At 53.1% G+C, this 26,493-nt stretch overlaps 1 protein-coding gene across 1 annotated transcript in view; it reads right to left on the minus strand.

Annotated features, from left to right (window-relative positions):
* Positions 1-17,286, minus strand: part of LAMTOR1 (late endosomal/lysosomal adaptor, MAPK and MTOR activator 1) — a 29,130-nt gene extending 11,844 nt beyond the window's left edge. The window contains exon 1 of the mRNA XM_077830018.1: positions 17,087-17,286. Within this exon, the coding sequence (XP_077686144.1) occupies positions 17,087-17,128 (42 nt within the window). The 5' untranslated portion in view covers positions 17,129-17,286. The remainder of the gene's footprint in view (positions 1-17,086) is intronic.
* Between the last annotated feature and the right edge of the window lie 9,207 nt (positions 17,287-26,493).

Raw genomic sequence — 26,493 nt, forward strand, 5'->3', positions numbered from 1 at the left:
CCTTGCGCCAGCCACATTGCTGGCACCGATGCTGCTTCTATGAAAAACCTGTTGGAACAGACGAGCTGGCCAGGGAGTCCCAGCCTGTACAGCGACAACCAAAGCTGCAGCAGCCAGATTCCTTTCTCCTGCTAGGCTCAGAGGGATGCAGTGCAAGAGTGATCTGGAAGCAGTATCCAGTATAGGGCTACCAATTTTGGTTGGCTGTATTCCTGAAGGTTTCATCACAGGACATAATCTTTAATTCAAGATGAATCTTTCATTCCTGAAGGGTTGGCAGCCCTAATAGTACAGGACCCAAATTCCCTGTAAGCTGCACGGCCATGCAGCAGCCTTCTTCACGTCACGCAGGGCTCAGAGACCCCGCCCAGGGGACCTGCTGCAGCCAGGGGAGGGGCGCCCCTCCTCCAGCCCCAACCTAGCCTGGCCCCCAAGCTGCTGCGGCCAACCTAGCCTGGTCCCCAGCCCTGACCCAGCCATGGCCGGGGCACCCCTCCCCTGGCCCGCACCTGCCGGGAGAGGGGCACCTATCCTGTGGCCCCAGCCCCGGAACTGCCACAGTGGGGAGAGGGACCTTGTCTCCCCCCCCCCCAGCCCAGGTGCTGTTGGGGGGGGATCCTTTCTCCTTTACATAGCCCTGGAGCACCCTCCTGCACCCCAAACCCCTCACCCCCAGCGGGAGCCCCCTCACCCCTGCACCCCAACAGCCAAGCCCCCACCCACACTCTGAACCCCTCAGCCCTATCCCCACCAGATGAATTTTGTTATGTACACCAATATGGAGGTCAAGCGTTACATATCACCTCCATATTGGTGCACATAACAAAATTCATTCTGCACATGGATGGGAAAAATTAGAGGGAACACTGTACAGGACCCAAGAGGAGGGGAGGGGAGATCCCTCCCAGCATACAAAACTGCATCGTAATCCCAGATCTCACATTCGCCAATGAAAACAGCTCTAGGAAACACAGACTGTCTCACATGGAGACATTTCCTCCTTCCTCTGACACTGCCTAGGCAGGCAAACACTGATTTAAAAAAATGTTTATTTCAATACTAAAAAATAACCCTATTTAAAATTAAATGTGAAATTATGACAATGTAAACTTGTTCAAAGCATTAAAAAAATATCCAAAAACAGCACATTTGCTGCCAAACTCAAACCACTGAACTGGTGGAAATCACTGGCGAAGTACCGGGAAACAAAGTTTGCTGAAGCATTAAACCAGTTTTTGACAGCAGTCGCCACTTGTGGAGATGCAGAGAATATTCTTGTCAGTTCAGTTCATTCAACTAATGCAGTTCAATGACCAGTTCATCCAAAGTCCAGAAACCTATTGGGGGTTGAAAAGGCAGAAAGCTTGTTTTCCCTCTGCCAATCTCAGAGCAGAAACAAGGTGAGAGAGATGAGACCTGCCAGCTATAAAAACTTGCAGAACAGGGTGACCAGAAACAGTGAAATTCCGTAACTACAGTTAATACCATATTTCCTTTCATTAAAAGGAGCTGTAAGCGCAAAAGAGGTTTTGACACTTACTTTTTCCTCTTATGTATCCAGGACATTCAAAGTAGTTTTATTGAATACAAACTATTTGAAACTATTGTTTATGAAATTAACTGAATTCCAATTTCCATCCCAATGCAGCTCAATGCAGAAAAAAAATTAAGTGTTATTCACTATCTTCTACTGTAACAGAGTAAAAACTAGGACACTGAATAACCTGATAAAAAGAAAAGGAGTACTTGTGGCAACTTAGAGACTAACAAATTTATTAGAGCATAAGCTTTCGTGAGCTACAGCTCACTTCATCGGATGCACACAGTGGAAAATACAGTGGGGAGATTTTATATACACAGAGAACATGAAACAATGGGTGTTACCATACACACTGTAACAAGAGTGATCAGGTAAGGTGAGCTATTACCAGCAGGAGAGTGGGGGGGGGGAGGGGGAAGGGGAGGACTGACCTTTTGGAGTGATAAAAAAGGTGGACCATTTCCAGCAGTTTACAAGAACAGCAGGAGGGGAAACAAACAAGAGGAAATAGTTTTACTTTGTGTAATGACCCATCCACTCCCTGTCTTTATTCAAGCCTAAGTTAATTGTATCCAGTTTGCAAATTAATTCCAATTCAGCAGTCTCTCGTTGGAGTCTGGTTTTGAAGGTTTTTTGTTGAAGAATTGCAACTTTTAGGTCTGTAATCGAGTGACCAGAGAGATTGAAGTGTTCTCCGACTGGTTTTTGAATGTTATAATTCTTGACATCTGATTTGTGTCCATTTATCCTTTTACGTAGAGACTGTCCAGTTTGCCCAATGTACATGGCAGAGGGGCATTGCTGGCACATGATGGCATATATCACATTGGTAGATGCGCAGGTGAACGAGCCTCTGATAGTGTGGCTGATGTGATTAGGCCCAATGACGGTGTCAGCTGAATAGATCTGTGGACACAGTTGGCAACGGGCTTGGTTGCAAGGATAGGTTCCTGGGTTAGTGATTCTGTTGTGTGGATGCTGGGGAGTATGTGCTTCAGGTTGGGGGCTGTCTGTAAGCAAGGACTGGCCTGTCTCCCAAGATCTGTGAGAGCGATGGGTCGTCCTTCAGGATAGGTTGTAGATCCTTGATGATGCGTTGGAGAGGTTTTAGTTGGGGGCTGAAGGTGACGGCTAGTGGCATTCTGTTATTTTCTTTGTTGGGCCTGTCCTGTAGTAGGTGACTTCTGGGTACTCTTCTGGCTCTGTCAATCTGTTTCTTCACTTCAGCAGGTGGGTATTGTAGTTGTAAGAATGCTTGATAGAGATCTTGTAGGTGTTTGTCTCTGTCTAAGGGATTGGAGCAAATGCGGTTGTATCATAGAGCTTGGCTGTAGGCAATGGATCGTGTGGTGTGGTCTGGATGAAAGCTGAAGGCATGTAGGTATGTATAGCAGTCAGTAGGTTTCTGGTATAGGGTGGTGTTTATGTGACCATCGCTTATTAGCACTGTAGTGTCCAAGAAGTGGATCTCTTGTGTGGATTGGACCAGGCTGAGGTTGATGATGGGATGGAAATTGTTGAGATCATGGTGGAATTCCTCAAGGGCTTCTTTTCCATGGATCCAGATGATGAAGATGTCATCAATGTAGCACAAGTAGAGTAGGGGCATAAGGGGACGAGAGCTGAGGAAGCACTGTTCTAAGTCAGCCATAAAAACGTTGGCATACTCTGGGTTCATGCGGGTACCCATAGCAGTGCCGCTGATTTGAAGGTATACATTGTCCCCAAACGTGAAATAGTTATGGGTGAGGACAAAGTCACAAAGTTCAGCCACCAGGTTTGCCGTGACATTATCAGGGATACTGTTCCTGACGGCTTCCAGTCCATCTGTGTGTGGAATGTGGGTGTAGAGGGCTTCTACATCCATAGTGGCCAGAATGGTGTTTTCAGGAAGATCACCGATGGATTGTAGTTTCCTCAGGAAGTCAGTGGTGTCTCAAAGATAGCTGGGAGTGCTGGTAGCGTAGGGCCTGAGGAGGGAGTCCACATAGCCAGACAATCCTGCTGTCAGGGTGCCAATGCCTGAGATGATGGGGCATCCAGGATTTCCAGATTTATGGATCTTGGGTAGCAGATAGAATACCCCAGGTCTGGGTTCCAGGGGTGTGTCTGTGCGGATTTGTTCTTGTGCTTTTTCAGGGAGTTTCTTGAGCAGATGGTGTAGTTTCTTTTGGTAACCCTCAGTGGGATCAGAGGGTAAACTGATGTTAATCTACATAACTTCTTAAATAAGTGTGTCGAGAGAGTATAGCAAAAAGTACCAAGTTCTACCAGTCAACAAGAATCAGCCTCTTTTGGCAAAAAACTCAAAAATACAAACGCAAAGCAAGATTAAAATTGACGATTTAAAAAATTTCCTGCTTGCTGATTTACGTGAATCCACCCTGTTTCTCGGGCTCATTCTAGCTTGGATACAGAACAGTGTGCCCCACCAGTAGGCATGAATCATCAAATCATAGAATATCAGGGTTGGAAGGGACCTCAGGAGGTCATCTAGTCCAACCCCCTGCTCAAAGCAGGACCAATCCCCAATTAAATCATCCCAGCCAGGGCTTTGTCAAGCCTGACCTTAAAAACTTCTAAGGAAGGGGATTCCACCACCTCCCTAGGTAACGCATTCCAGTGTTTCACCACCCTCCTAGTGAAAAAGTTTTTCCTAATATCCAACCTGAACCTCCCCCACTGCAACTTGAGACCATTACTCCTTGTCCTGTCCTCTTCTACCACTGAGAATAGTCTAGAACCATCCTCTCTGGAACCACCTCTCAGGTAGTTGAAAGCAGCTATCAAATCCCCCCTCATTCTTCTCTTCTGCAGACTAAACAATCCCAGTTCCCTCAGCCTCTCCTCATAAGTCATGTGTTCCAGACCCCTAATCATTTTTGTTACCCTTCGCTGGACTCTCTCCAATTTATCCACATCCTTCTTGTAGTGTGGGGCCCAAAACTGGACACAATACTCCAGATGACGCCTCAACCATGTCGAATAGAGGGACGATCACGTCCCTCGATCTGCTCGCTATGCCCCTACTTATACATCCCAAAATGCCATTGGCCTTCTTGGCAACAAGGGCACACTGCTGACTCATATCCAGCTTCTCATCCACTGTCACCCCTAGGTCCTTTTCCGCAGAACTGCTGCCTAGCCATTCGGTCCCTAGTCTGTAGCTGTGCATTGGGTTCTTCCGTCCTAAGTGCAGGACCTTGCACTTATCCTTATTGAACCTCATCAGATTTCTTTTGGCCCAATCCTCCAATTTGTCTAGGTCCCTCTGTATCCTATCCCTGCCCTCCAGCGTATCTACCACTCATAGTTTAGTATCATCCGCAAATTTGCTGAGAGTGCAATCCACACCATCCTCCAGATCATTTATGAAGATATTGAACAAAACCGGCCCCAGGACAGACCCCTGGGGCACTCCACTTGACACCGGCTGCCAACTAGACATGGAGCCATTGATCACTACCCGTTGAGCCCAACAATCTAGCCAGCTTTCTACCCACCTTATAGTGCATTCATCCAGCCCATACTTCTTTAACTTGCTGACAAGAATACTGTGGGAGACCGTGTCAAAAGCTTTGCTAAAGTCAAGAAACAATACATCCACTGCTTTCCCTTCATCCACAGAACCAGTAATCTCATCATAGAAGGCAATTAGGTTAGTCAGGCATGACCTTCCCTTGGTGAATCCATGCTGACTGTTCCTGATCACTTTCCTCTCATATAAGTGCTTCAGGATTGATTCTTTGAGGACCTGCTCCATGATTTTTCCGGGGACTGAGGTGAGGCTGACTGGCCTGTAGTTCCCAGGATCCTCCTTCTTCCCCTTTTTAAAGATTGGCACTACATTAGCCTTTTTCCAGTCATCTGGGACTTCCCCCGTTCGCCACGAGTTTTCAAACTAGGACTAAGAGCTGGCTCCCCAAACATGTCCAGAAGCTGGGTAGGCCATTCCCCAAAGTGAGGCCTTTAGGGAACACAACTACCCAAGACTCTCTGCTAACCTGCGAAGGTTTGATAGCAGCCATGTTTGGTGAGAGTCCCAGTTATATCACCTGCTTCCCCCCATGGGCCAGCAGCTATTTAAAGAAATGACGAGTCTTTTGTCAGCTGTTCCGGAGTGATTGTGCAGTCGAGAACAGCATGTCTACTCTCTGCTACTTTGTTCTACTCTGATTGGTACCAGCCCATCACTCTCAATTAGAACCGACTCGTTAAAATGTAAAGATGCCCCAACCCACCAACAGCACCAGCCCAACAAGCAATGAACCAAGAGCCTCCCTTTCCTGCTATCCCTGCAGCCACCCCTGCCAGGTCAGTCTTGCAGCCTGTGGAGAGCGCATCCCAGGGCCAGCAGGTGGGGGCCCTCCCCAGAGTTCCTCCACGGATTCAAATGGGGAAGTATCCCCCAGGGAGAGGGGGCCTCGCTTGTTGGCTGATCCAAGGCCTATAACAGCGAGGAATGCAGCTAGTCGGAGTAGCCACTCCTGGAGATAACAGGCTGTCCTGGGGACCTGTAATTCTTATGCACATAAGTAGATCACACGGTTAAGCAAAGGCACCCACATATCTGAGAGAAGCCTACGTATACGCAAGGGAATGCATGGTGGGAATCTGAATCAGACCAGGGCAGTTACGGGCAATAAGACAGCCCTGTCTAGACTGGGGAGAAGGGCTGTCCTAGGGTCAGCCATGACCAGATAACATATTTTAGGGTGTTCAACTACTTACACCGGTTGTAAAGTAGTGTTTTAAAAGGGCTGATTAACACGGTGGATGGTCTAGATAGTCCTGCCTTGAGTGTAGGGAACGGGACCTCAAGAAATCTTCGAGGTCATTTCAGTCCTACAATTTTATGTTTTAAACATGACTGATTTCCTTAGTCTAGACAGGACTTCCAACATTACACTGCAGAGAGTTTAGATGGCGAAGAGCATCTTTCTAAGGCAAGGCATGAAGACAGCTGAAAGAAGGCTGGATAAAACCCTTGTAAATATCCAGCGGGGCCATTCCTGCAGTCAGCACGGGGCAGAACAGGCAATTGTACTGCTGGTGTCAAATTAATCTGATTAACCAGAGACCAGCGCACAATCACAGAGCAATTCCACTCAGAGGGCGGGCAGGATTAGACGTGTACCTCGACCCGCAAAAACAACATGGAGCCAGGAGACAGCCAGCTAGAAGCACTGGTAAGCTCTGAAGGGCATATGGAATTTGGGGTGAGACACTAACCTGTAATTAGGAGTAGAGGAAAAACTGAACAAAGGGAAATGTAAAGCATGGGTCAGCCTGAGCTCCGAGACTGCGGAACAAGACGCTGGAGAGCAGACTGCATGGAACAATCCGGCACTCGCTGGGAGATGCCCCAATGGGATTTTTCCACTTCTAGCTTAATAGTTCACATCCAGCGGCACCAACAATTTAGCTCCCTGCCCCTCGGGTTCCTCTACCACTGGGAGTTGGGCAGCCTGGGATGGGACTGCCCCACATCTAGGTTCTGATGACCTTGTTGAAGCAAGCCAGGTTAATCAGCAGCAACTGGGCCTGTGAGCAGATGTCCCACGCCTAGCAAGGGGAGTTGTAACGACAGTACCTTCCACCGAGGATTCGCATGACAGATGAGCCAACCACCAAAAGAAAGGGCACAACCTGCTCGTCAGGATTTTTATTACCTCTGGCCTCACGCCAAGCTTCCCCAGGTCTCTGGGGATGGATATCAAACACCCAGAGTGGGTCAGACTACATGCTGCCGTTCTAACTGGACACAGACATCTCACTCCTCTGCCTCGAGAGCCGTTGGGGCAGAGCTGCGCACACCCGCTAGCAAGCAGATCACAGGCTTCAGGAAAGGCCACTGAGCACTGGGAAGAGACACTGATGCCAAACTGCTCCTGTGGAACGCAATCCAAGCCCTTTTGCCAGTGTTGACTGTGGTCTGATTTGTTCAACAGCCCATCAAATCGGATGCAGCAAAATTTTCCTTCCTCGCTGTGTTCAGATCTGGGAGGGGGAGATTTCCCCCTCCCCTGGCAGACAGAGAGACCGACAGTGTAGTAACCACACCCCCACTTTCTTCCTCCACCAACTTGGAGCTCAGTGCCCACACAAACCATCCTTCACTCCCAGATCTCAGGCCTCACTGGGATCAGGCCTGTTGCTTGGGGCTGGGAGACTGACTGCTGGGTGAGGAAAGGGAGGTAAGTGAGGGAGGGATTAAGCAATGGGCAGGAATCAAACATAGCTAGGGGCTAACTCAGGGAGGGAAGCCAAAACCCCTGGGAGCCCAGCAACCGAGCCTGCGGCTGCTAGACAGCACGGCTGGGGCTGGGGAAGGAAAAGAGTGAAAAGGAGACTGGCCGGGCAGTGGCAGCAGCAAGGGGAGCCAGGTGCAGCGTTCACAGCATCTAGGGCAGCAGCTCCCTCTCCCCGGGAGCTCAGAGGCAGAGCGGGCAGCCACCAAGGGAACAATCGGGATGTCAGTGAGGCAGCCCCTCCGCCCAGAACGGACACCCAGGTGATCCTCAGCGACAGGCTGGGCCTGTTGTGTTCTGAGGGAGGGGAAGCTGGACAAGATCACCCATCTGTTTTTCCTTCCCTGCTCTCCCGTAAGACCTCCTCTGACCTCCCCAGGGGGCCATCCGGCTCTCACCTGGCTTCCTCAGGCTCCATCTACACGAACTGGATCAGTTTCTAAACCAACTGGTGCAGTTGCTCTGTGGAGCTAATTTGCTGCACCTCAAGTCTCTGCTCCAGAGGGGTGCTCAGGTTTCCTCTCTCCGCAGTTTCAATCTTGTTAGCGTAAGACAGCCGGGAGCACCTCGAGGGCTCACGCTGGTACTATCCCAGCCTCCTTCCCCAGGGAGCTCTGCCTTCAGAAAGGGCCTTTTCCGCAGTCATTAGAAGACCCAGCTCCTGCCCCATGGCTTTTGCTGGGAAGGGTCCCTGGGAGGTCATTACCGGGGGGCTCATTACGCATGTTTCTCACCATTGACACTGATGCCCTAAATTATACATATAGGTGATCTCCGGCTCAGGGCTTGGAAAAGCCAATTGCAAGTATGAGACCCCCTCTCACCCTGCTGGCAGTAGCCGAGGACAAGGCAGAAAGCTCCTCCAGTGACTAGAGGCGTGCAGAAATTCAGAGGTATCAGACAATGACTAGCCAGAGGCAGATAGGAGATGGAGCCCAGGGAAAGCGCCCTCCTAGAAATTCCAGCACCCTTCTCCCCAGCAGCTGACTAACATGTGAGCCCTGCTGAATTGCAATTAAAGTGCAGACTTCCCGGGAGAAGTATTGCCTAGATGGGCCACAAGGGGGCGCTTGCACTTCTCTAAAAATTCAGCACAGCTTCCCTGTGTCAAGTGGAGTGCCCCAGAGGTCGGTCCTGGGGCCGGTTTTGTTCAATATCTTCATAAATGATCTGGAGGATGGTGTGGATTGCACTCTCAGCAAATTTGCGGATGATACTAAACTAGGAGGAGTGGTAGATACGCTGGAGGGCAGGGATAGGATACAGAGGGACCTAGACAAATTGGAGGATTGGGCCAAAAGAAATCTGATGAGGTTCAATAAGGATAAGTGCAGGGTCCTGCACTTAGGACGGAAGAACCCAATGCACAGCTACAGACTAGGGACCAAATGGCTAGGCAGCAGTTCTACGGAAAAGGACCTAGGGGTGACAGTGGACGAGAAGCTGGATATGAGTCAGCAGTGTGCCCTTGTTGCCAAGAAGGCCAATGGCATTTTGGGATGGATAAGTAGGGGCATAGCGAGCAGATCGAGGGACGTGATCGTCCCCCTCTATTCGACATTGGTGAGGCCTCATCTGGAGTACTGTGTCCAGTTTTGGGCCCCACACTACAAGAAGGATGTGGATAAATTGGAGAGAGTCCAGCGAAGGGCAACAAAAATGATTAGGGGTCTGGAACACATGACTTATGAGGAGAGGCTGAGGGAACTGGGATTGTTTAGTCTGCAGAAGAGAAGAATGAGGGGGGATTTGATAGCTGCTTTCAACTACCTGAGAGGTGGTTCCAGAGAGGATGGTTCTAGACTATTCTCAGTGGTGGAAGAGGACAGGACAAGGAGTAATGGTCTCAAGTTGCAGTGGGGGAGATATTTTGCATTTTGGATATTAGGAAAAACTTTTTCACTAGGAGGGTGGTGAAACACTGGAATGCGTTGCCTAGGGAGGTGGTGGAATCTCCTTCCTTAGAAGTTTTTAAGGTCAGGCTTGACAAAGCCCTGGCTGGGATGATTTAATTGGGGATGGGTCCTGCTTTTGAGCAGCGGGTTGGACTAGATGACCTCCTGAGGTCCCTTCCAACCCTGATATTCTATGATTCTATGATTTTAGGTGTCCGAGGCCAGTGGTTTTCAAACTTTTCTTCTGAGGACCCAGTTGAAGAAAATTGTTGATGCCCACGACCCACCGGAGCTGGGGATGAGGGGCTTGGGGTGTGGGAGGGGCTCAGGCAGAGAGTTGGCGTGCAGGGGTGAGGGCTGCGGGGTGGGACCAGGAATGAGGGGTTCAGGGTGTGGGAGGAGGCTCTGTGCTGGGGGTCAGGGTGCAGGAGGGGGTCAGAGCTCTGGGTTGGGGGTGCATGCTCTGGGGTGGGGCTGGGGATGGGGATCAGGGGTTTGGGGTGCAGGAAGGGGTTGCAGGTTTGGGGGCTCAGGACTGGGGCACAGGGTTGGGGCGTGGACTTACCTGTGGTGGCTCCCGGACAGCAGTGCAGCCGGGGTGCACCACAAACCGTGGTGCACCCCAAAAGCGGCCAGCAGCAGGTCTGGCTCCTAGGTGGAGGTGCACAAGCGGCTCTGCCCGACTCTCGCCTGCAGGCACAGCCCCCCCAAGTTTCCATTGGCCGGTTGCTGGCCAATGTGAATGCGGAGCTGGTGCTTGGGGGCAGGTCCCTGTGGCCCCCCTGCCTATAAGCCGGACCCGCTGCTGGCTTCTTCCGGGGTTCAGCGCAGTGTCGGAACAGGTAGAGACTAGCTTGCCTTAGTTGGGCAGCACCGCCAATGGGATTTTTAATGTCCTGGTCAGCAGTGCTGACCAGAGCAAGGCAAGCCAGCACCTTACATGCCGCGACCCACAGTTTGAAAACCACTGTCCTAGAACAGGGGTTCTCATCCTTTTTCTTTCTGAGCCCCCCCCCCAACATTGCTCAGGCTTCGGCTTCAGGTGGTGGGGCTCAGGGACCTGTGCTTCAGCCCCATGTGGTGGGGCTTCGGCTTTCCGCTTTGGGCCGCAGTGAGTATAATGCTGGCCCTGCTTGGAGGGCCTCTGGAAACCTACTCAAGGCCTCCCAGGGGCCCCAGACCCCTGGTTGAGAACTGCTGTCCAAGAATTTGGATCTCTGTTTTTAACTGAATCTCAGCTGAAAAATAAAAGCTCTTCACATTAGACAGTGAGCTACTGAACTCCATGACTCTCCTCTGAACTAGGGACAGAAAGGCAGATGTGCCTCTAACTCCTTTACCTGTGGAACTCCCTGCCACAGGGTGCAGAGCCCAATACTGCAGCTGGAGAATTTAATGTCTTCTATAATATGTTTCAGAATAGCAGCCGTGTTAGTCTGTATCCCCAAAAAAAACAGGAGGACTTCTGGCACCTTAGAGGCTAACAAATTTATTTGAGCATAAGCTTTCGTGAGCTACAGCTCACTTCATCGGATGCATGTTAGCCTCTAAGGTGCCACAAGTACTCCTTTCTATATTATATGGTAAGCATAAACAATGTCCAGGGGTGAACATTCTCCTCTCCCTTCCCCACCTGGTAGCATGGTATTGCATTATATTCTCACACCCTCTGCCTCTCTAAGGCTCAGGGGATACTGCTGCAGATGGATTCATAGTGTAAACTGGAAAATCAAATCCCACGGTCAAGCTGTAAGAAGAATATCCATTTTCAGGTCTATGATAGCTCACCATAGCATCGACTAGCCTTGCTTCAAACTTTGTCTTTTTCCCTTCCCCTCCAGCTTCTTGCTAGCTACTAGCAGTATCTGCCCACTGCCAGCAGCACCACTGCACTGGCATTCGTTCAGGATTGGCCCTGCAGAAGCAGGCAACTACCACAGGGCACCTCATTACCAGGAAACCACTGACAAATTGCAGAAGAGCGCCTACGTGATCAGAGAGCAGGAGGGACCATAGGAAGGAAGATGAAGCTAGCTAAACACATCAGCTTGGCTGAGCAATGTCTAAGGGAGAAAGAGGCAAGTGTAGACACCAAGGAGCGGGGAGGTCAGTGGAACTTGGGTAACATGAGGGATGAGGTCAGAGGGGGAATTCATGCTGTAGGGATCAGTCCTGCATTTGCAGGGAGTTGGACCAGATGAACTGTTAGATCCTTTTCTGCTCTAATTCCCATGAGTCAGCTTCCTCCAGCCTGGAGGCTGGACTGACTTCTGGATTCAATTCAAATTATTTCCAAGAACCTGACAGATGGAGAAGGAAGATTCTGAGCCACCAGGCAGCAGAGCTCAGGCTCCTGCAGAGTGTCAGCTGTCAAGCTACTACGGACAAACGCATCAGCAACTCTTCGCCATCACGTCCCCCATCTTCAGGCTGGCAGGGGATTCTCCGCTTTGCTGTGCTGCGTGGGAGAGCAGGGCTGAGCTACCCTTGGCTAGGCAGGCTTGCAGCACAGTCCCCAGGCAGCACCCCAGCGTGAGGAGGGAACAGCACCACCTTAGCACAGCAACGGGCGCCTTAGAAATCCCTGGTCTGGAGCAGCCAGTGGGTGATGAGAGGCCTGCAGCACCAGAGGAGCCGGTCAGCCCCCAAGGCCAAGCTTCCACAGCTGAGCCACCTGTAAGAAGAGGGTTTGAAGCAATCATACCCCGCACTAGACCTACTCATCTTATCTCAGACCTCCTTTGTGCCTCCGTAACTAGGCTTTCCTCTTCCTCACTTGCGAAACACTGGTGTAGCTCTTCATAGCACGCTCCTCCCTCTCCTTCCTCCCATGCTCAGCTGAGCTGTGAAAGAGCTTACCGTAAAGTGCCAGTGGCCCTTGAGATAGGCCTGGGACAGCTCACACTTCAGGAGCTCCTGTTTCAGGCCTTCTGCAAACTCAGGAAGACGTCTGTAATGCTCACCTCACAGTTTGGAGAGGTTTTGCCCAGCCGGAGATATGTTTGTTTTAGAGATGAAGGCCGAGAGTCTGAAGAACAATAGAGAAGTCTGTCGACACCTGCCTGGCTAGTCCTCTGCACCTGTTTACACCCTTAGTTCACGGCTGGTGCCGCATTTTGCATTCGGTACCTGTGGGATCAATGCATCTTACACTTAGTCCCCAGCACCCCAGTCTGTACAGTTCCAATGAGATTGCATTCCGGTCTGGACAACGCCGGAAAGATTGACAGAGAGGAGAACAAGGTGATTAAGGGAGAGGCTAGTTTATGAGGAGAGATCAAAGACTAAAGGCCAGATCCACGAAAGCTTTGCCATTTCCTTCAATGGGAGAAGGAGCCAGACATGAGTGCGCACAGCTTGGCTAAATGAGAAGGCATTGGGGGGGGGGGCGTGTCTGCCGTTGTTTCACATGATAAATGCAAAACAACTATTTGAACGGTGTAAACCCCAGGAGGGACAGGAACGCAGAGGCACCTGGGGTTACAACCCCAGACTAAAGCTACCATGGGAAGTTCTACTGATCCATTTGTCCGGCACGTCTGACTCAGCCAATCAACTAAGCTGCCTTGGCTTTTAATCACAGCAAAGGGTGAGTGCCTGGCCGGATACATTTCCATGGTGATTCCTCAGGGCTAAAATAATGACATGAAAGAAGATTTACGCTGAATCTCAGGGAGAGCCTTCCTAAGGATGAGATCTGGTCAGCTGGACACTAGTGTCCTAGGGGAAGCCGTGACAACTCCATTGCTTGAGACAATTGAGTTTTCATGTGACTAAGGGAAAAGACCAATTCTGGCCAACACATGCTAGCTACATCCTACTCAAGACAAGCCCTTAGACTAGACTGGGCAAGACGGGAGCAACTACACTGCAGGGAATAATCTGACACTGACCAGAGCAGGTGGGGCGGGAAGCATCCCATAAGCCTCTACCCTTATTTCTAGGCTTCTGTACCTGATTTCAGATCCAGTCTGCCATGTACGGGAAAAAAGGCAGTTCTCCGTGGCTGAATGTGGTGATTCTGCTGCATTCTCAGCAGGTGACTGCTGTGTACCCCAGCAAAAGTAAACCGTTTTAACACGCACTCGAAAACAGAAGATTCCCTTTAGACCCCCAAGGCCCAGGGACAGGGAGCATCAGTTGGGGAAGTAATCAAAGCCTGAGGAGCAGCTGCTCACTCAGTGGCCAAGAATGAGACTCTTTCATTAAAGTTCATCTATTAATAGCTGTCCTACCGGCAACTCCATAACCTTTTGGCTTCCACTGGATGGCTGCGTGTAGCGACGCCTGGGCTGAGAACCGATAAACGGCAATTAGGGATGAGACAGAGCTAGACAGAAGAGGACTGTGGAATTCAGTAGATCATTTTAGTCGCGCCTGCCTGTCCACTGTTGCGAAAGTTTGTGAAGGCAGAATGACTGGTTCTCATTCCCACACCGGGACAGCCTCACTCACCTCTGGGCATACACTAGTACAACACACCCACAACAGGGCTTTTACGTAGCTACGTCGTTACTGACCACCTGAGTGGGGACAAGGCCTGAATCTCTTTGCCCTACATTAGCAGCCAGGGCTCTGTCTAGACTGGGGTTTAAAGGGCTGTTGGTGGAAAGTCTTAGCGAGCGCGCTCGAGAATGCTAACATAGGCAAGGCAAGCTGTGCTTAGCACGCATTAAGCTGGTTGAGTAGAAGCCTAGAGGAGTGCCTAGACTTCAGTTTAATCACCGTAGCACATGTTAAAGCCTGCCCTGCCATGCAAGTTCTCGAATGTGTTGGTTAGCAAACACATTCTGAGCCCACACTGTTAAATCTTAACTCCTAATAACCCAGCCATGTCCTTTAAAGCCCAAGGAATGAGGACAAGCTCCATCCATGTCTTGACACACCCCCTCACTAGTCCCAAGGGTTGGCCCTCATTCCTGGCCCAAATCCTCCCTCCAGTCATCCCCTAGTGGGGAGCTCACTGCAAGTCCGTAAGGCCCCATTTCCTAAGAATATGATGGAGGCCCTTGGCTTTGAAGGCAACAAAAATCAGCTCCAGGGTGGGGAATCTCTTCCATTTCTCACCCCACCCTCCAGGCCCCTCCTTTATCATCTTTCTGGCAAAAGACAGTCTTCACAAACCGAGCATTTTCTGAGATCTTTACTGACTTCTTTCCAAAAGTGTGTCTAGCCTCAGCCCCTTACAAAAATACACTGATGAATGTTTCAACAACACAGAAACTCCCAAGGGATACCCTGGTACCCAGTTACATTGGATCTAGAGTCACTGATGACTCAATCTCTGTATTTTGTCCATTATGGTTTGGAACAGGCCAAAGAATGAGACATGCCATAAACCCCCTGGAGTGGCTGTTTGGGTCCTCCAAAGTCTCTCATGTGCATGGGGGGTGCATTTCCAGATGGAGAAAAGCGGCAGGTGAACAGCACTTTAGCCACCTAATGGAGACAGCATGGGACACAGTCCCAAACCCTGCCAGCTGGCTCAGCTCCAATCTGGGAAAACCAGCTGTGAGCATGAGATGGAAATTCAGTTTCCATGGTTCATTCTATCTATGGCCTTTCTGCGGAGACCAGCAGCAAGGGGAACAGTTACAGTATTAATTATGCTGGTAGGTTTTTGGAGGTCAAATGCAGTCTAGTGGACATTTAAATGTGGTTGCTAAACCTTCTGCATAGCTCACGAACCAGCCACCACCAGATGGGACCTGACTGACTGTGCTAATTTGCACGAGTGATTTTGGAGGAGAAAGGCTCCGTAACTCATTCCCAACCCATCCCCAGTATGAGACTGTGTACTACTGGACACCCATGGCTACTGGCTGGAGATAGCCATTAAACCCAGTCCAAACAGGGTGACAAATGGCCCCAAGGGCAGTAATTTCCCCTGGAAAGAGTTGGCTTCCCATTTCCTGGAACTGGTAACGCATTATCTAAGCCAAATCATAAGACAGAGGCAGATTCCCTCCCCCACCCAGGAGGCCACGAACCAAAGAAGTTTCCCAGGAACCGGACAGACCAGTTAGTGTCCTGCCTTTGCCCTCTGCCTTCCCCAGAGGGACCATTTGAGTTCAGATGCTGGGGAACCAACTCCAGGAACCTTCCAAAAGGATGGTTGCAGATCCTCATCAGGAACAAAATTCTTCAGCTGGTTTGTAACAGACCATTCCCAATGGACCCCTCTCCCCACAGACACCCTGACTCCCATGCCCTCCCCATCCAAACCCACCTGGGGAAAGGACAGACAGAAAGCAACTTCTCCTCCCCCCGTCCTATGAAATACCTACTCTCCCAGATCCCCTACTCCCTGTTACACACTGGGACCTTCTTCCCCAGCTTGGTTCCTCCCCTGGAAAGAGGTCAGGCCAGCCAGCAAACACAATTCCGTTTGGACTCCCAATGGGCAGGGAGAGCGACCCCATCTCTGGAGAGTCACAGCCTGGCAAGGGAACACCCTCTCCCCAACCCTCACTCACCTTCTCCCCAGGCCCTCTTCTTCCACAGCAGGCCCCACCCCTACCCCCAGCTCTTCTCCGACCCTTTGCTTCCCTAGCTACTGTGGCCCCTAGTCAATCTTCTCCTCCAGCCCCTTGCTCTCTCCCCTCCTCCTCACCACAGCTCTGCTTCTCCTGACACCCTGAACCTGCCCAAAGACCCCTCAGTGAGCCCACTCCTAGATCCCCCAACCTAGCCCCTCCTGCCTCCCAGAGACCCCCCCCAACACCCACACTTAGCCCCTCCCCACAGTGACCACCTGCCCTGGACCCCCCCACCTAGCCCCTCCTGCCTCCCAGAGACCCCCCAACACCCCCACCTAGCCCCTCCCCACAGTGACCCCCTGCCCTGGACCCCCCCCACCTAGCCCCTCCTGCCTCCCAGGGACGCCCCCCATACCCCCACCTAGCCCCTCCGCACAGTGACCCCCTGCCCGGGACCCCCCCACCTAGCCCCTCCCGCCTCCCAGGGACCCCCCCATACCCCCACCTAGCCCCTCCCCACAGTGACCCCCTGCCCTGGACTCTCCCACCTAGCCCCTCCTGCCTCCCAGGGACCCCCCCATACCCCCACCTAGCCCCTCCGCACAGTGACCCCCTGCCCGGGACCCCCCCACCTAGCCCCTCCTGCCTCCCAGGGACCCCCCCAACACCCACACTTAGCCCCTCCCCACAGTGACCCCCTGCCCTGGACCCCCCCCACCTAGCCCCTCCTGCCTCCCAGGGACCCCCCCATACCCCCACCTAGCCCCTCCCCACAGTGACCCCCTGCCCGGGACCCCCCCCCCACCTAGCCCCTCCCGCCTCCCAAAGACCCCCACTTGGCCCCTCCCCGGGACCGCCCTCCACACACCCTACCCGCGGCCCTCTCTCCTGGGCAGCCAGGCCTCCCCCGCCGCCCCTCACCTGGTCGGTGGCCTCGTTCTCGCTGCTGTAGCAGCACCCCATGGCCGGGCGCGGCGGGGCCGGTCGGCGGGGAGGGGAGGGGAAGGGGAGGGACGCGGTACGGTGTCCGGCTCGGGCCCTGCCGCGCCGATCACATGAGCAGCAACGGCGCCCGCCCCTCCAGCCAACAAACAACCCTGCGGGTAGGGAGGGGGGCAGCCACTCACTCGCCCTTCCCGTTCGCCGCTTCCGGACACGTGACTCGGAGCGCCAATGGCGAGCGCGGACCTGGGGCCCCCGGCGCACGTGACGAGGGCGAGCCAATCAAGCGCCGAGTGACACTCACGGGACAGGGGGGAGGGCCGCAGCGACGGGGCGGAGCCTGGAGACAGCGGCTCCCTGACGTCAGGCGAGGATGGGGAACCAATCGGCGCTCAGAGAAGAGCGTAACCGCAGCGCGTGACGGGGGAATTGAGACACCGGCCGGGGACCAAAGAACCTCCCCTCCCCCCCCCCGCCTTTCCGACCCCCCCCATCCCCGACACGGGGCCCGGGCTCCCCTCCCCCCGCCCTTCCGACCCCCCCACATCCCCGACACGGGGCCCGGGCCCCCCCCGCCCTTCCCACCCCCCACATCCCCGACACGGGCCCAAACCACCCCCCGCCCTTCCGACCCCCCCAATCCCCGACATGGGCCCAGACCCCCCCTCCCCCCGCTGTTCCGTCCCCCCCACATCCCCGACACAGGCCCAGACCCCCCCCTCCATTCCGATCCTCCACATGGGCCCAGACCCCCCCTCCCCCGCCCTTCCGACCCCCCCATCCCCGACACGGGCCCAGATCCCCCCGCCCTTCCAACCCCCCCCAATCCCCGACATGGGCCCAGACCCCCCCTCCCCCGCCCTTCCGTCCCCCCCACATCCCCGACACGGGGCCCGGGGCCCCCCCCCGCTGTTCCGTCCCCCCCACATCCCCGACACGGGCCCAGACCCCCCCGCCCTTCCGACCCCCCCCATCCCCGACACAGGGCCCGGGCCTCCTCCACCGTTCCGACCCCCCCCATCCCTGACACGGGGCCCCGGTCCCCCCCCGCCATTGCCCTTCTGACCCCTCCTCCCCGCCACAGGGCCCGGACCCCCCACACACCCCTGATAGGGGGCCCAGGCCCACACCCCAGATAGGGGGCCCAAGCTCCCCCCCCGCTGTTCTGACCCCCCCATCCCCGACACGGGGCCCACACCACCCATCCCCCCATCGCAGACATGGGGCCAGGACTCCCCATCTCAGCCATGGGGACTGTCGTCCCCGACTCGGCCATGGGGATCAGATCTCCCCATCCCCCAAGCCGCTCAGACGCAGGGACTGAACCCCCCATTGCAGACATGGGGACTGGACCCCCCCATCTCCCGCTGTCTCAGACACAGGGACTGAACCCTGCATCATGGAGCCAGACCCGCCCATATCCCGCTTGCTCAGACGTGAGGACTGAACCCCCTGTTTCCTGCCATCTCAGACACAGGGACCAGACCCCTCCATCTTTGTCACAGGGACTGGACCCCAGACCCCCCCATATCTTTCCCCGGCTTGGACACAGGATCTGAAACACCCCCCCCCCAGCTGTCCCCAGCTCAGACATGGGTCCTGCTGCCCCCCCCCCAACAACTCCCCCAGCCCTGCCCCTGCTGTCTCCCCGACTGCGGGTCTCTGGCGCAGGCAGAGAGCCAGGCTTCTCCTACAGAGCCCCCTCCAGTCTTCTTCCCCCCGCCACCCCCTGCGGCTCCTGAAGCAGGCAGCAGGGAAGGCCAGCAGTGGCTGCCTCTCACTTCCACGTGGTCCCTTGGGTGGGGTGGGGGGTAGATAAGGGTCAAGTGACCATTAATCGGCTGTAATTATGGTGGGGAGGGTGCAGGTTGGCACAAACATTACTTCCTTGCTCCGCTCACAGCCATGAATAACGGCTCCCACAAAGACCTGTGGCCGGAGCCCTCTAGAACCACACCAAACCGCCAAAAGGCATGGTGGACTCGGGTTATCCTGCAGCCTCCTTCCTTTTTCTGTGATATTTGCAGGGGGCCGGGGGTGTTAATTATTGCAGTCCTAGAGATGGGCAGGGTCGCGGTCCAAGTTGGCAGAGACCTGTTGCTTTGCTCCGAGGAAACTCCTGTCCTTTGCCAGAGGGTGGATCCCAGCCTGACAAAAAGGCCCGCCAAGGACTCAGCTGCCAAGGCTGCTGGAGCTAGCGGGAAGGGGGGAGTCTGGAGGTCGCTAGGGTGAGCTGCTGCGAGGTCTATAGCCAGGAGCTAGGGAGGAGAGTTCGGGAGGCAGGGGAGCCGTGATCGGTAAGGGAGGCAGCTGAGGGATCTGCGCGCTTCCAGTTTCTTTTCCTGGAGATAAAAACTCAGGCACAAGGGAAACAGCACTTTTGGTGCTTCCGTAAAAACACGGAGCCATTCCCTTACCTATGAGCTGTTAGTATAATGGGGCCCAGCTGCTCAGCTGGTGTACGTTGGTGCCGTGCCAATGGATTTGGCCCTCTATAGCCGCTTAGCGGGAGGGAGCCAGACAGAGCCACGTTTTGGATGGTTTTAAAACGTTCCTCTGCTAAAGAGTCAAAATATAAGTCGTAAAACAGGATAGAAAATTCACATGTCCCCTAGGTGGGAAATGCGGAGATTTAAGCCCACTCGTGAACATGTGTTGTGACAGAGGGACCGCGGTCCTGTTTTAAGTGCGAATCTCAGTGCAACGGGAACCGTGGAGTCACCGTCAATGCCTCTCTCGTTGGACCGTGTTACCTGTTGCAGACCTGGCGCACAGAACCTGACCTGCGGTGGCCCTAGGATTTATATGCACGCTTCCCTTTTTCTTCGTAACCCGAGCAATGCGATGGTTTGTGTTCACATGACGGTCAGCTACGAGATGGAATGTACGTCCGACTCCACCAGCCTTGTTGGTGGGATGAGCTGAGCTGGGTGAATAATTAAAACAAGTATCCTCGAGCTAGTTCATTCACAAAAGGGTCACCAAGCCCTTTGAGCGAGGTGGGTTATGGGGAATATTCACTGGCGTGGCTGGGGAAGCTCCGTCTCCAGATGAAACGGCCTGCTCTGAAGACGATTTATAACAGAGCCCCATGCTTTTTGCAGCGCTACCTGTCCAGAGCTTTCAGCTATGTTGACACTTGGGCAGCGACATGCAGAAAGATGGCCAGACAGGCCACTTGTGCAGTGCGCCGTGGGACACCAGTGGGAGGAGGACAGTTTGCCACACAGTGGACTGCACCTGCACTGATGGATGATGGTGGCTCAATGCAAGTTTCCCAGCTGATAACGGATCACAGCACTCTTGGGTGTAGGCACAAGGCACACTCCATCCTGTCAGCAAAGGTTAACCCTTTCCCAGTAGGATCAAGTAGGGTCTGGTGACTGGTTACTTCATCAGGACATGCAGGAAGTGGGTGTGGCTCTCTAGAGAGAGAACCAAAGGTGTGGGCTGAGCAATGCAGCAGGAGGAACAGTAAGAGCATGCCAGGTGAGGGAAAAGTTTGAGCTGAGCTATATATTTTGTTATTTTTCATTTCCTTGTTAATAAACCAAATCCCAGAACAGGGGAGAGTTTGAACTTTGTTGAGTGGCCTGTGTTATACGAGCAGCTTGGGAAAGTTACTCAACACAGCTTATTCATCCAGCTCCAGCATGGACTCATAGACTAAGGCCAGAAGGGGCCAACATGATCATCTAGTCTGACCTCCTGCACGTTGCAGGCCACAGAATCTCACCCACCCACTCCTGTAATAGACCCCGAACCTCTGGCTGAGTTACTGATGTCTTCAAATCATGGTTTAAAGACTTCAAGTTACAGAGAATCCACCATTTACACTAGTTTAAAACTGCAAGTGACCTGTGCCTCATCCTGCAGAGGAAGGCAAGAAAAACCCCAGGGTCTCTGCCGATCTGACATGGGGGGACAATTCCTGACCCCAAATGTGGCAATCAGACCCTGAGCATGTGGGCAAGATCCACCAGCCAGACACCTGGGAAAGAATTCTCTGTGGTAACTGGGAGAACTCCCCATCTAGTGTCCCATCTCCAACTATTGGGGATATTTGCTGCTAGTGGTCGTCGGTGGGCCACGTGCCATTGTAGGCAGTCCCATCACACCATTCCCTCCATAAACTTATCAAGCTCAGTCTTAAAGCCAGTTAGGTTTTTTGCCCCCCCCCCCCTTTGGAAGGCTGTTCCAGAACTTCCCTCCTCTGATGCGTAGAAACCTTCATCTAATTTTAAGCCTAAACTTGTCGATGGCCAGTTTGTATCTGTTTGCTCTTGTGTCTACATTGGCACTTAACTGAAATAACTCCCTTCCCTTCCTGGTATTCATCTCTCTGGTGTATTTACTCCTACAAAAAGAAAAGGAGTACTTGTGGCACCTTAGAGACTAACCAATTTATTTGAGCATAAGCTTTTGTGAGCTAGAGCTCGCTTCATCGGATGCATTCCTATGGTTAGGGATGAAATTGCCAAAATGAAGTGAAGTGCCGTGAGGTGCCAGCCTAGGATTCAGCATCAGAGTGACACTGAGACTCTGTATCACGTGTCCATTCATTGCCGTTCATTTCCAATCTGATAGTAGGCATATTACGAGGCTATCTTTCTGTCTCTTTCACTTCTCCTAACCAAACTCAGTTCCATTTTTCTTCCTGGCTTTTTAGCCTTTTCTGAGAGGATTTGAGGAAGCTGCTTTCCCCTCTTGCTTCATATTTTGAACAGTCGAGTAGAAAATGAGTTTCAGTTTTAATCTCTCTTCCATCACATGAGCTACAGAGCTGGTCCTCTTTGGGCTTCCACGTGGGCTGAGTCTCTTGATTTCTATTTTCAGCTTGTAACAGGCGAAGTCCTGACGATGCTTTGAGTATTTCACGGTCACAGAATAATCTCCTAGAGTTATGTTACTGTGCTGTGTGGGGATCTGCAGCACTCTAGCTACTTAATGTTCATCTGTCTTTCCCAGGAAGCTGCACCCTGCTCATCGGGAGTTAATCTCCGTTTTTGAGCATTATTAGTTTTGCAGTGAGGTTGTTTGGATCAGGATTCTAGTGTCAGATGTATATGGGTGGGCAGGTGCGTACGCTGAGAGGGCACACTGCCCTCTCCTGGATGGCACTCAACAGACCTCTTTGGGCATGCCCATCCCCTCTACTGGCTGCGGTGAAACGGGAGACTGCAACGAATCCGACAATCTCGGCGCCGAAGGTTGCGAGTTCTGTTCTCCAACGCTACGTGCATGCAGTCAGCTGACCACCTTGTACTGCAGTTACCTCAGTAGTTGTGCATTGTTATGATAATCAGAGGCGGTTCCAGACGGTCACTTGCTGTCACAGTTGCCCGAGGCTGGGCAGTGGTGGTCAGAAAATGGCATCTTCTCGTGTGTCTACAAGTCACATCCGCAGAGCTGATGTGGCAGCTAGCAAGCTTTGAGTCCTACTAGTCTGGGAGAGCTCTAACAGCTATGGGAGCGGGAACTGGAATCTGGTCTGGCTCAGGCCCTGCCAATGAGATGGTCAACTAGGTTCCAGCCGGAGGGTCTTTACTTCCTGGGGATGGAGTAAACGACAGAAGGAGCCACAGGGGGTTTGCTGATGCCAGCAGGAGCAGAACTGGAACCAAAGTGCGGGCTGTTTGAGAAAGCTGCGGTGTGATTTCCCCACACAAAGATCCTGCACCTGAGCAGACAAAGGGGTTTATTGTTTGCAGGGGCACCCCCCAGTTTGTGTGTGTGCAAGTTAGGCTCTGTAGCTGGCAGCCTTGTGCTGAGGCCAATGTCTGAAGGGGCCATGGAGACTAAACTCCCTCTGAAAACTAGGCCCAAAGCGTCTCACGCTGGGCTCCCCAAATCAATGGCCGCTTCTGAAAATGTGGCCTCAGATGACTTGCCCGAGGCAACACAGTGCATCAGTGTCAGAGCCTGGCACCAAATGCAGATCTCCTGACTCGGTGGCTCACCCACAGGGCCATGAATCCTTCTAGAAGGACACACCCTAAAGAGGCAGATGGATTTTTTACCCAGCAATGCAACCCCCCATCCCTTGTTAAACAGACTGCAGAGAGCTATTCCTGGCCCCCTCGTGGCTACCCTGGGTGACCTGCTAGTCCCATTCTGTCTCTAATGTCTGTGATTGTCCAAAGCGGTTACCCAAGGGCTCTCCCTGTTTCCCAAGTGGGTCTCAAGGACTGTGATTTGGAGGAGGGAAAGCTCTCCTCCACCTGGAATTTCAGTTTCACGATGCCTAGCGGGGAGGGGAGTGTAATTGATGGCTTGGCTCAAGTTCATGACAAATTCTATAGCTGGATTGTTCAGACCTATTCCTCCAGCAGCCCTTTCTGTCAACTTCCTTTTCTGTCCTGGAGCCACTTACTCTGACCCCTGGGGTGTTCCCAGTCACGGGGGCAGGGGCACAATGTTGCTAAAACTTCCCCTTCTCTCTGGTGGCGGCAGGATTCAGTGCGCTGGTCTGGTTGGCTCGGCACAGCCAGGCTCAGTCGTCCTGGTTAAATTCCCAGTAAATGAAATCTCTGGGCAATTGAACGTCTTTCCCGCAGGGATGCTGGTCCCCGTCTGTCCCTGAATGACTGTGTAATGGGGAGGCTCAGATCAGGACAGGTTCCCAGCTAGGGGTTGAGTCAGGATTGAGGTGCCGTGGCAGAACTGGGGGTGGGGAGTCAGAGTCTGGAGTAGCAAGGGGGGCCGCAGATGGGCAGGCAGGATAGGAAGAGCTGGGGAGGCTGCAGGTTAGGAGAGAGAGGCCTTTTCGGAGCCCTGTGTGCATTCTGCTGGTCCTAGTGGGCGGAGAGCAGGCACAGGCAGATCTCCTGGTGCTATGGGGTTCGTGCACTGGAGGCATGGTCCCTGCCCTGAAGAGCTTAAACAATCTAACCACGTGACACACCTGTCAGGGAGATGGGAAAGGAGGCAGCTGCACACAAGCTGAGTGTTACGGCCAGATCTAGCCTGACCCTCTGCACAGCCCAGACCAGACAGTGTCAGCCGGTGACGCCTGCCTTCCACCCAGTAACCTGTAGCTGAATGAGAGCGGCCCTTGAAGAAAGAGCCAGGCAGCCCTGACTAAAGTCCCAAGTGATGGAGAGCTGCCCGCATCCCATGGCAATCTGCTCCCGTGGTTAATTATCCTCCCCATTCAAAACACGCTCCTGATTTCCAGTCTGCCTCCGGCTGACTTCAGTGGATCTGATACACCTTTATCAGGCAAAGTAAGGAGCCCTCTGGCATCAGACAGCTCCTTCCCACGGGGGTACTTCCGGAGCAGGATTAAATGACCTCATAGCCTTCCCATCGATAAACCAATTAGATTAATCTCCTTTAGTCTCCCTCCACAGCTGGTTTTCCAAACCTCCCGCTGGTCTTATAGTCCTTTGAGCCCAAGCAATTCCATTCCGACAAGTTCCTTTTCTTTTGCCGTTTAAACTACTATCAGGATTAAATGAGAAGCTGCTGAGGCAGGGGAAGAAGGGGAGTTAGTGGCCGGAAGGAAGAGAATGAGGCTGTTTGTTGCAGGCACAGGGAGAAACAAATGGAGCTTTACTCATTGGAGTCTCTTGGTCGACCTAGCATTGCTGGGCTCTTTTAAGGGCCCTTTCTGCTCACTGGGGACATTACTCTTGTAATGAACTGCCTAGGGCAGGGGTGGGCAAACTACGGCCCGGGGGCCGCATCCAGCCCTCCAGACATTTTAATCCGGCCCTTGAGCTCCTGCTGGGGAGCAGGGTCAGGGGCTTACCCCGCTCTGGTGCTCCAGGAAGGGAGCGGGGTCAGGGGCTTGCCCAGCTCCACACGGCTCCTGGAAGCAGCAGCATGTCCCCCCTCCAGTTCCTATGCATAGGGGCAACCAGGGGGCTCCGCATGCTGCCCCTGCCCCAAGTGCCGCCCTGCAGCTCCCATTGGCCGGGAACCGCAGCCAATGGGAGCTACTGGGGCGGTGCCTGCAGACAGGGCAGTGCGCAGAGCTGCCTGGCCGCACCTCCATGTAGGAGCCGGAGGGGGGACATGCCACTGCTTCTGGGAGCTGCTTGAGGTAAGTGCCACCTGGAGCCTCCCCCTCAGCCCCAACCCCCTACCCCAGCCCTGATCCCCCTCCTGTCCTCCGAACCCCTCGGTCCCAGCCCGGAGCACCCTCCTGCACCCCAAGCCCACCCCGGAGCCCTCATCCCAACCCCCAATTTCATGAGCATTCATGGCCCACCATACAATTTCCATACCTAGATGTGGCCCTCGGGCCAAAAAGTTTGCCCACCCCTGGCCTAGGGTGTATGCATCAACACTGCCCTCTATCGAATAGCATCGGAACTGCTCGACTTGTATACTGCATGTATACCGCAAGCAAGTGACGGAGATTCTCCTTTAGATCAAGTGGGAGGGGACCAGGCTGTTGGAGCAGTAGGATCCGAGTTTCAGATAGTTCCAGCCCAGTGACAACAGTAAAGTTCCTGGAGTTGTTACTCCAGAGGATCTCTGTAAAGTTTATCACTGTAGTTGTAGAACTGTAGAGTGTCTACTCTATTGCTTCTAGAAATCAGTGAAATATTAGAAATGACTGAATTCTGTTGCCTAATTCCGAGCCCATAAATGAATCACATTCCAGCAAATCTGCAAAAAAGATCCCCATTGGCTGACATTCTGAGCTCCTCCCCACTGTGTATAGATTGACCTGCTCAACGTCCCTGTGAGGAAGAGGAGTAGCCCCACTTGGCAGATGGGGAAACCGAGGCACGGCGCGACAAAGTGACTAGCTCAAGGTCACCCAGGGAGACCTCTGGCAGAGCCAGGAACGGAGCCCAGACTTCCTCTCAATCCAGTGACTTCATGACAAGCCCATCCTCTCTTCTTTGCCTGTGTCCCTTAATGGGCCAAATTCATCCCCTGGTGGAGAGCCACTGACCTCAGTGGTGTGACCCCTTCCCAGGGGTGATTCCGACTCCCTTTTTATTTTTAAAGTGCTTGGAGATCACTGCAGTAGAAATGCAAAATATATTATCATAGATACCTCGGCAGCCTCGGGGGTCACCACCAACAGTTGGTTTTGAACTTCCTTGTGGCTACTTGCTTACAAACCAGTCTATAAAAATCCACACTCCCCTCCCCCCCCCGACAAACAATTCATCTTGATCCATTTCTTTGCTGCTGTTGGGTGTTTGGTTGTTTTCTGGCCTCTCTTTGCAGCTCTGGATGGCAGTAACCTCCCCCCCCTCGCTGGTGCTTGAGAAGATAAGGGTTTGGTTTTCACATTGGGACCAACGAACGTCTCGGTGGCTCTTCGCCAGGGCGGCTGGAGCAACGAGGCAGGTGGGTGGCTTGGAGAAAGCAGCGCCCGAAGCTCTGATTTTATTGTGCTAGAGAAAAGAGGTATAATTACA

This window comes from Eretmochelys imbricata, chromosome 1 (genome assembly GCF_965152235.1).
Source record: "Eretmochelys imbricata isolate rEreImb1 chromosome 1, rEreImb1.hap1, whole genome shotgun sequence".
In the NCBI taxonomy this organism is placed as follows: Eukaryota; Metazoa; Chordata; order Testudines; family Cheloniidae; genus Eretmochelys; species Eretmochelys imbricata.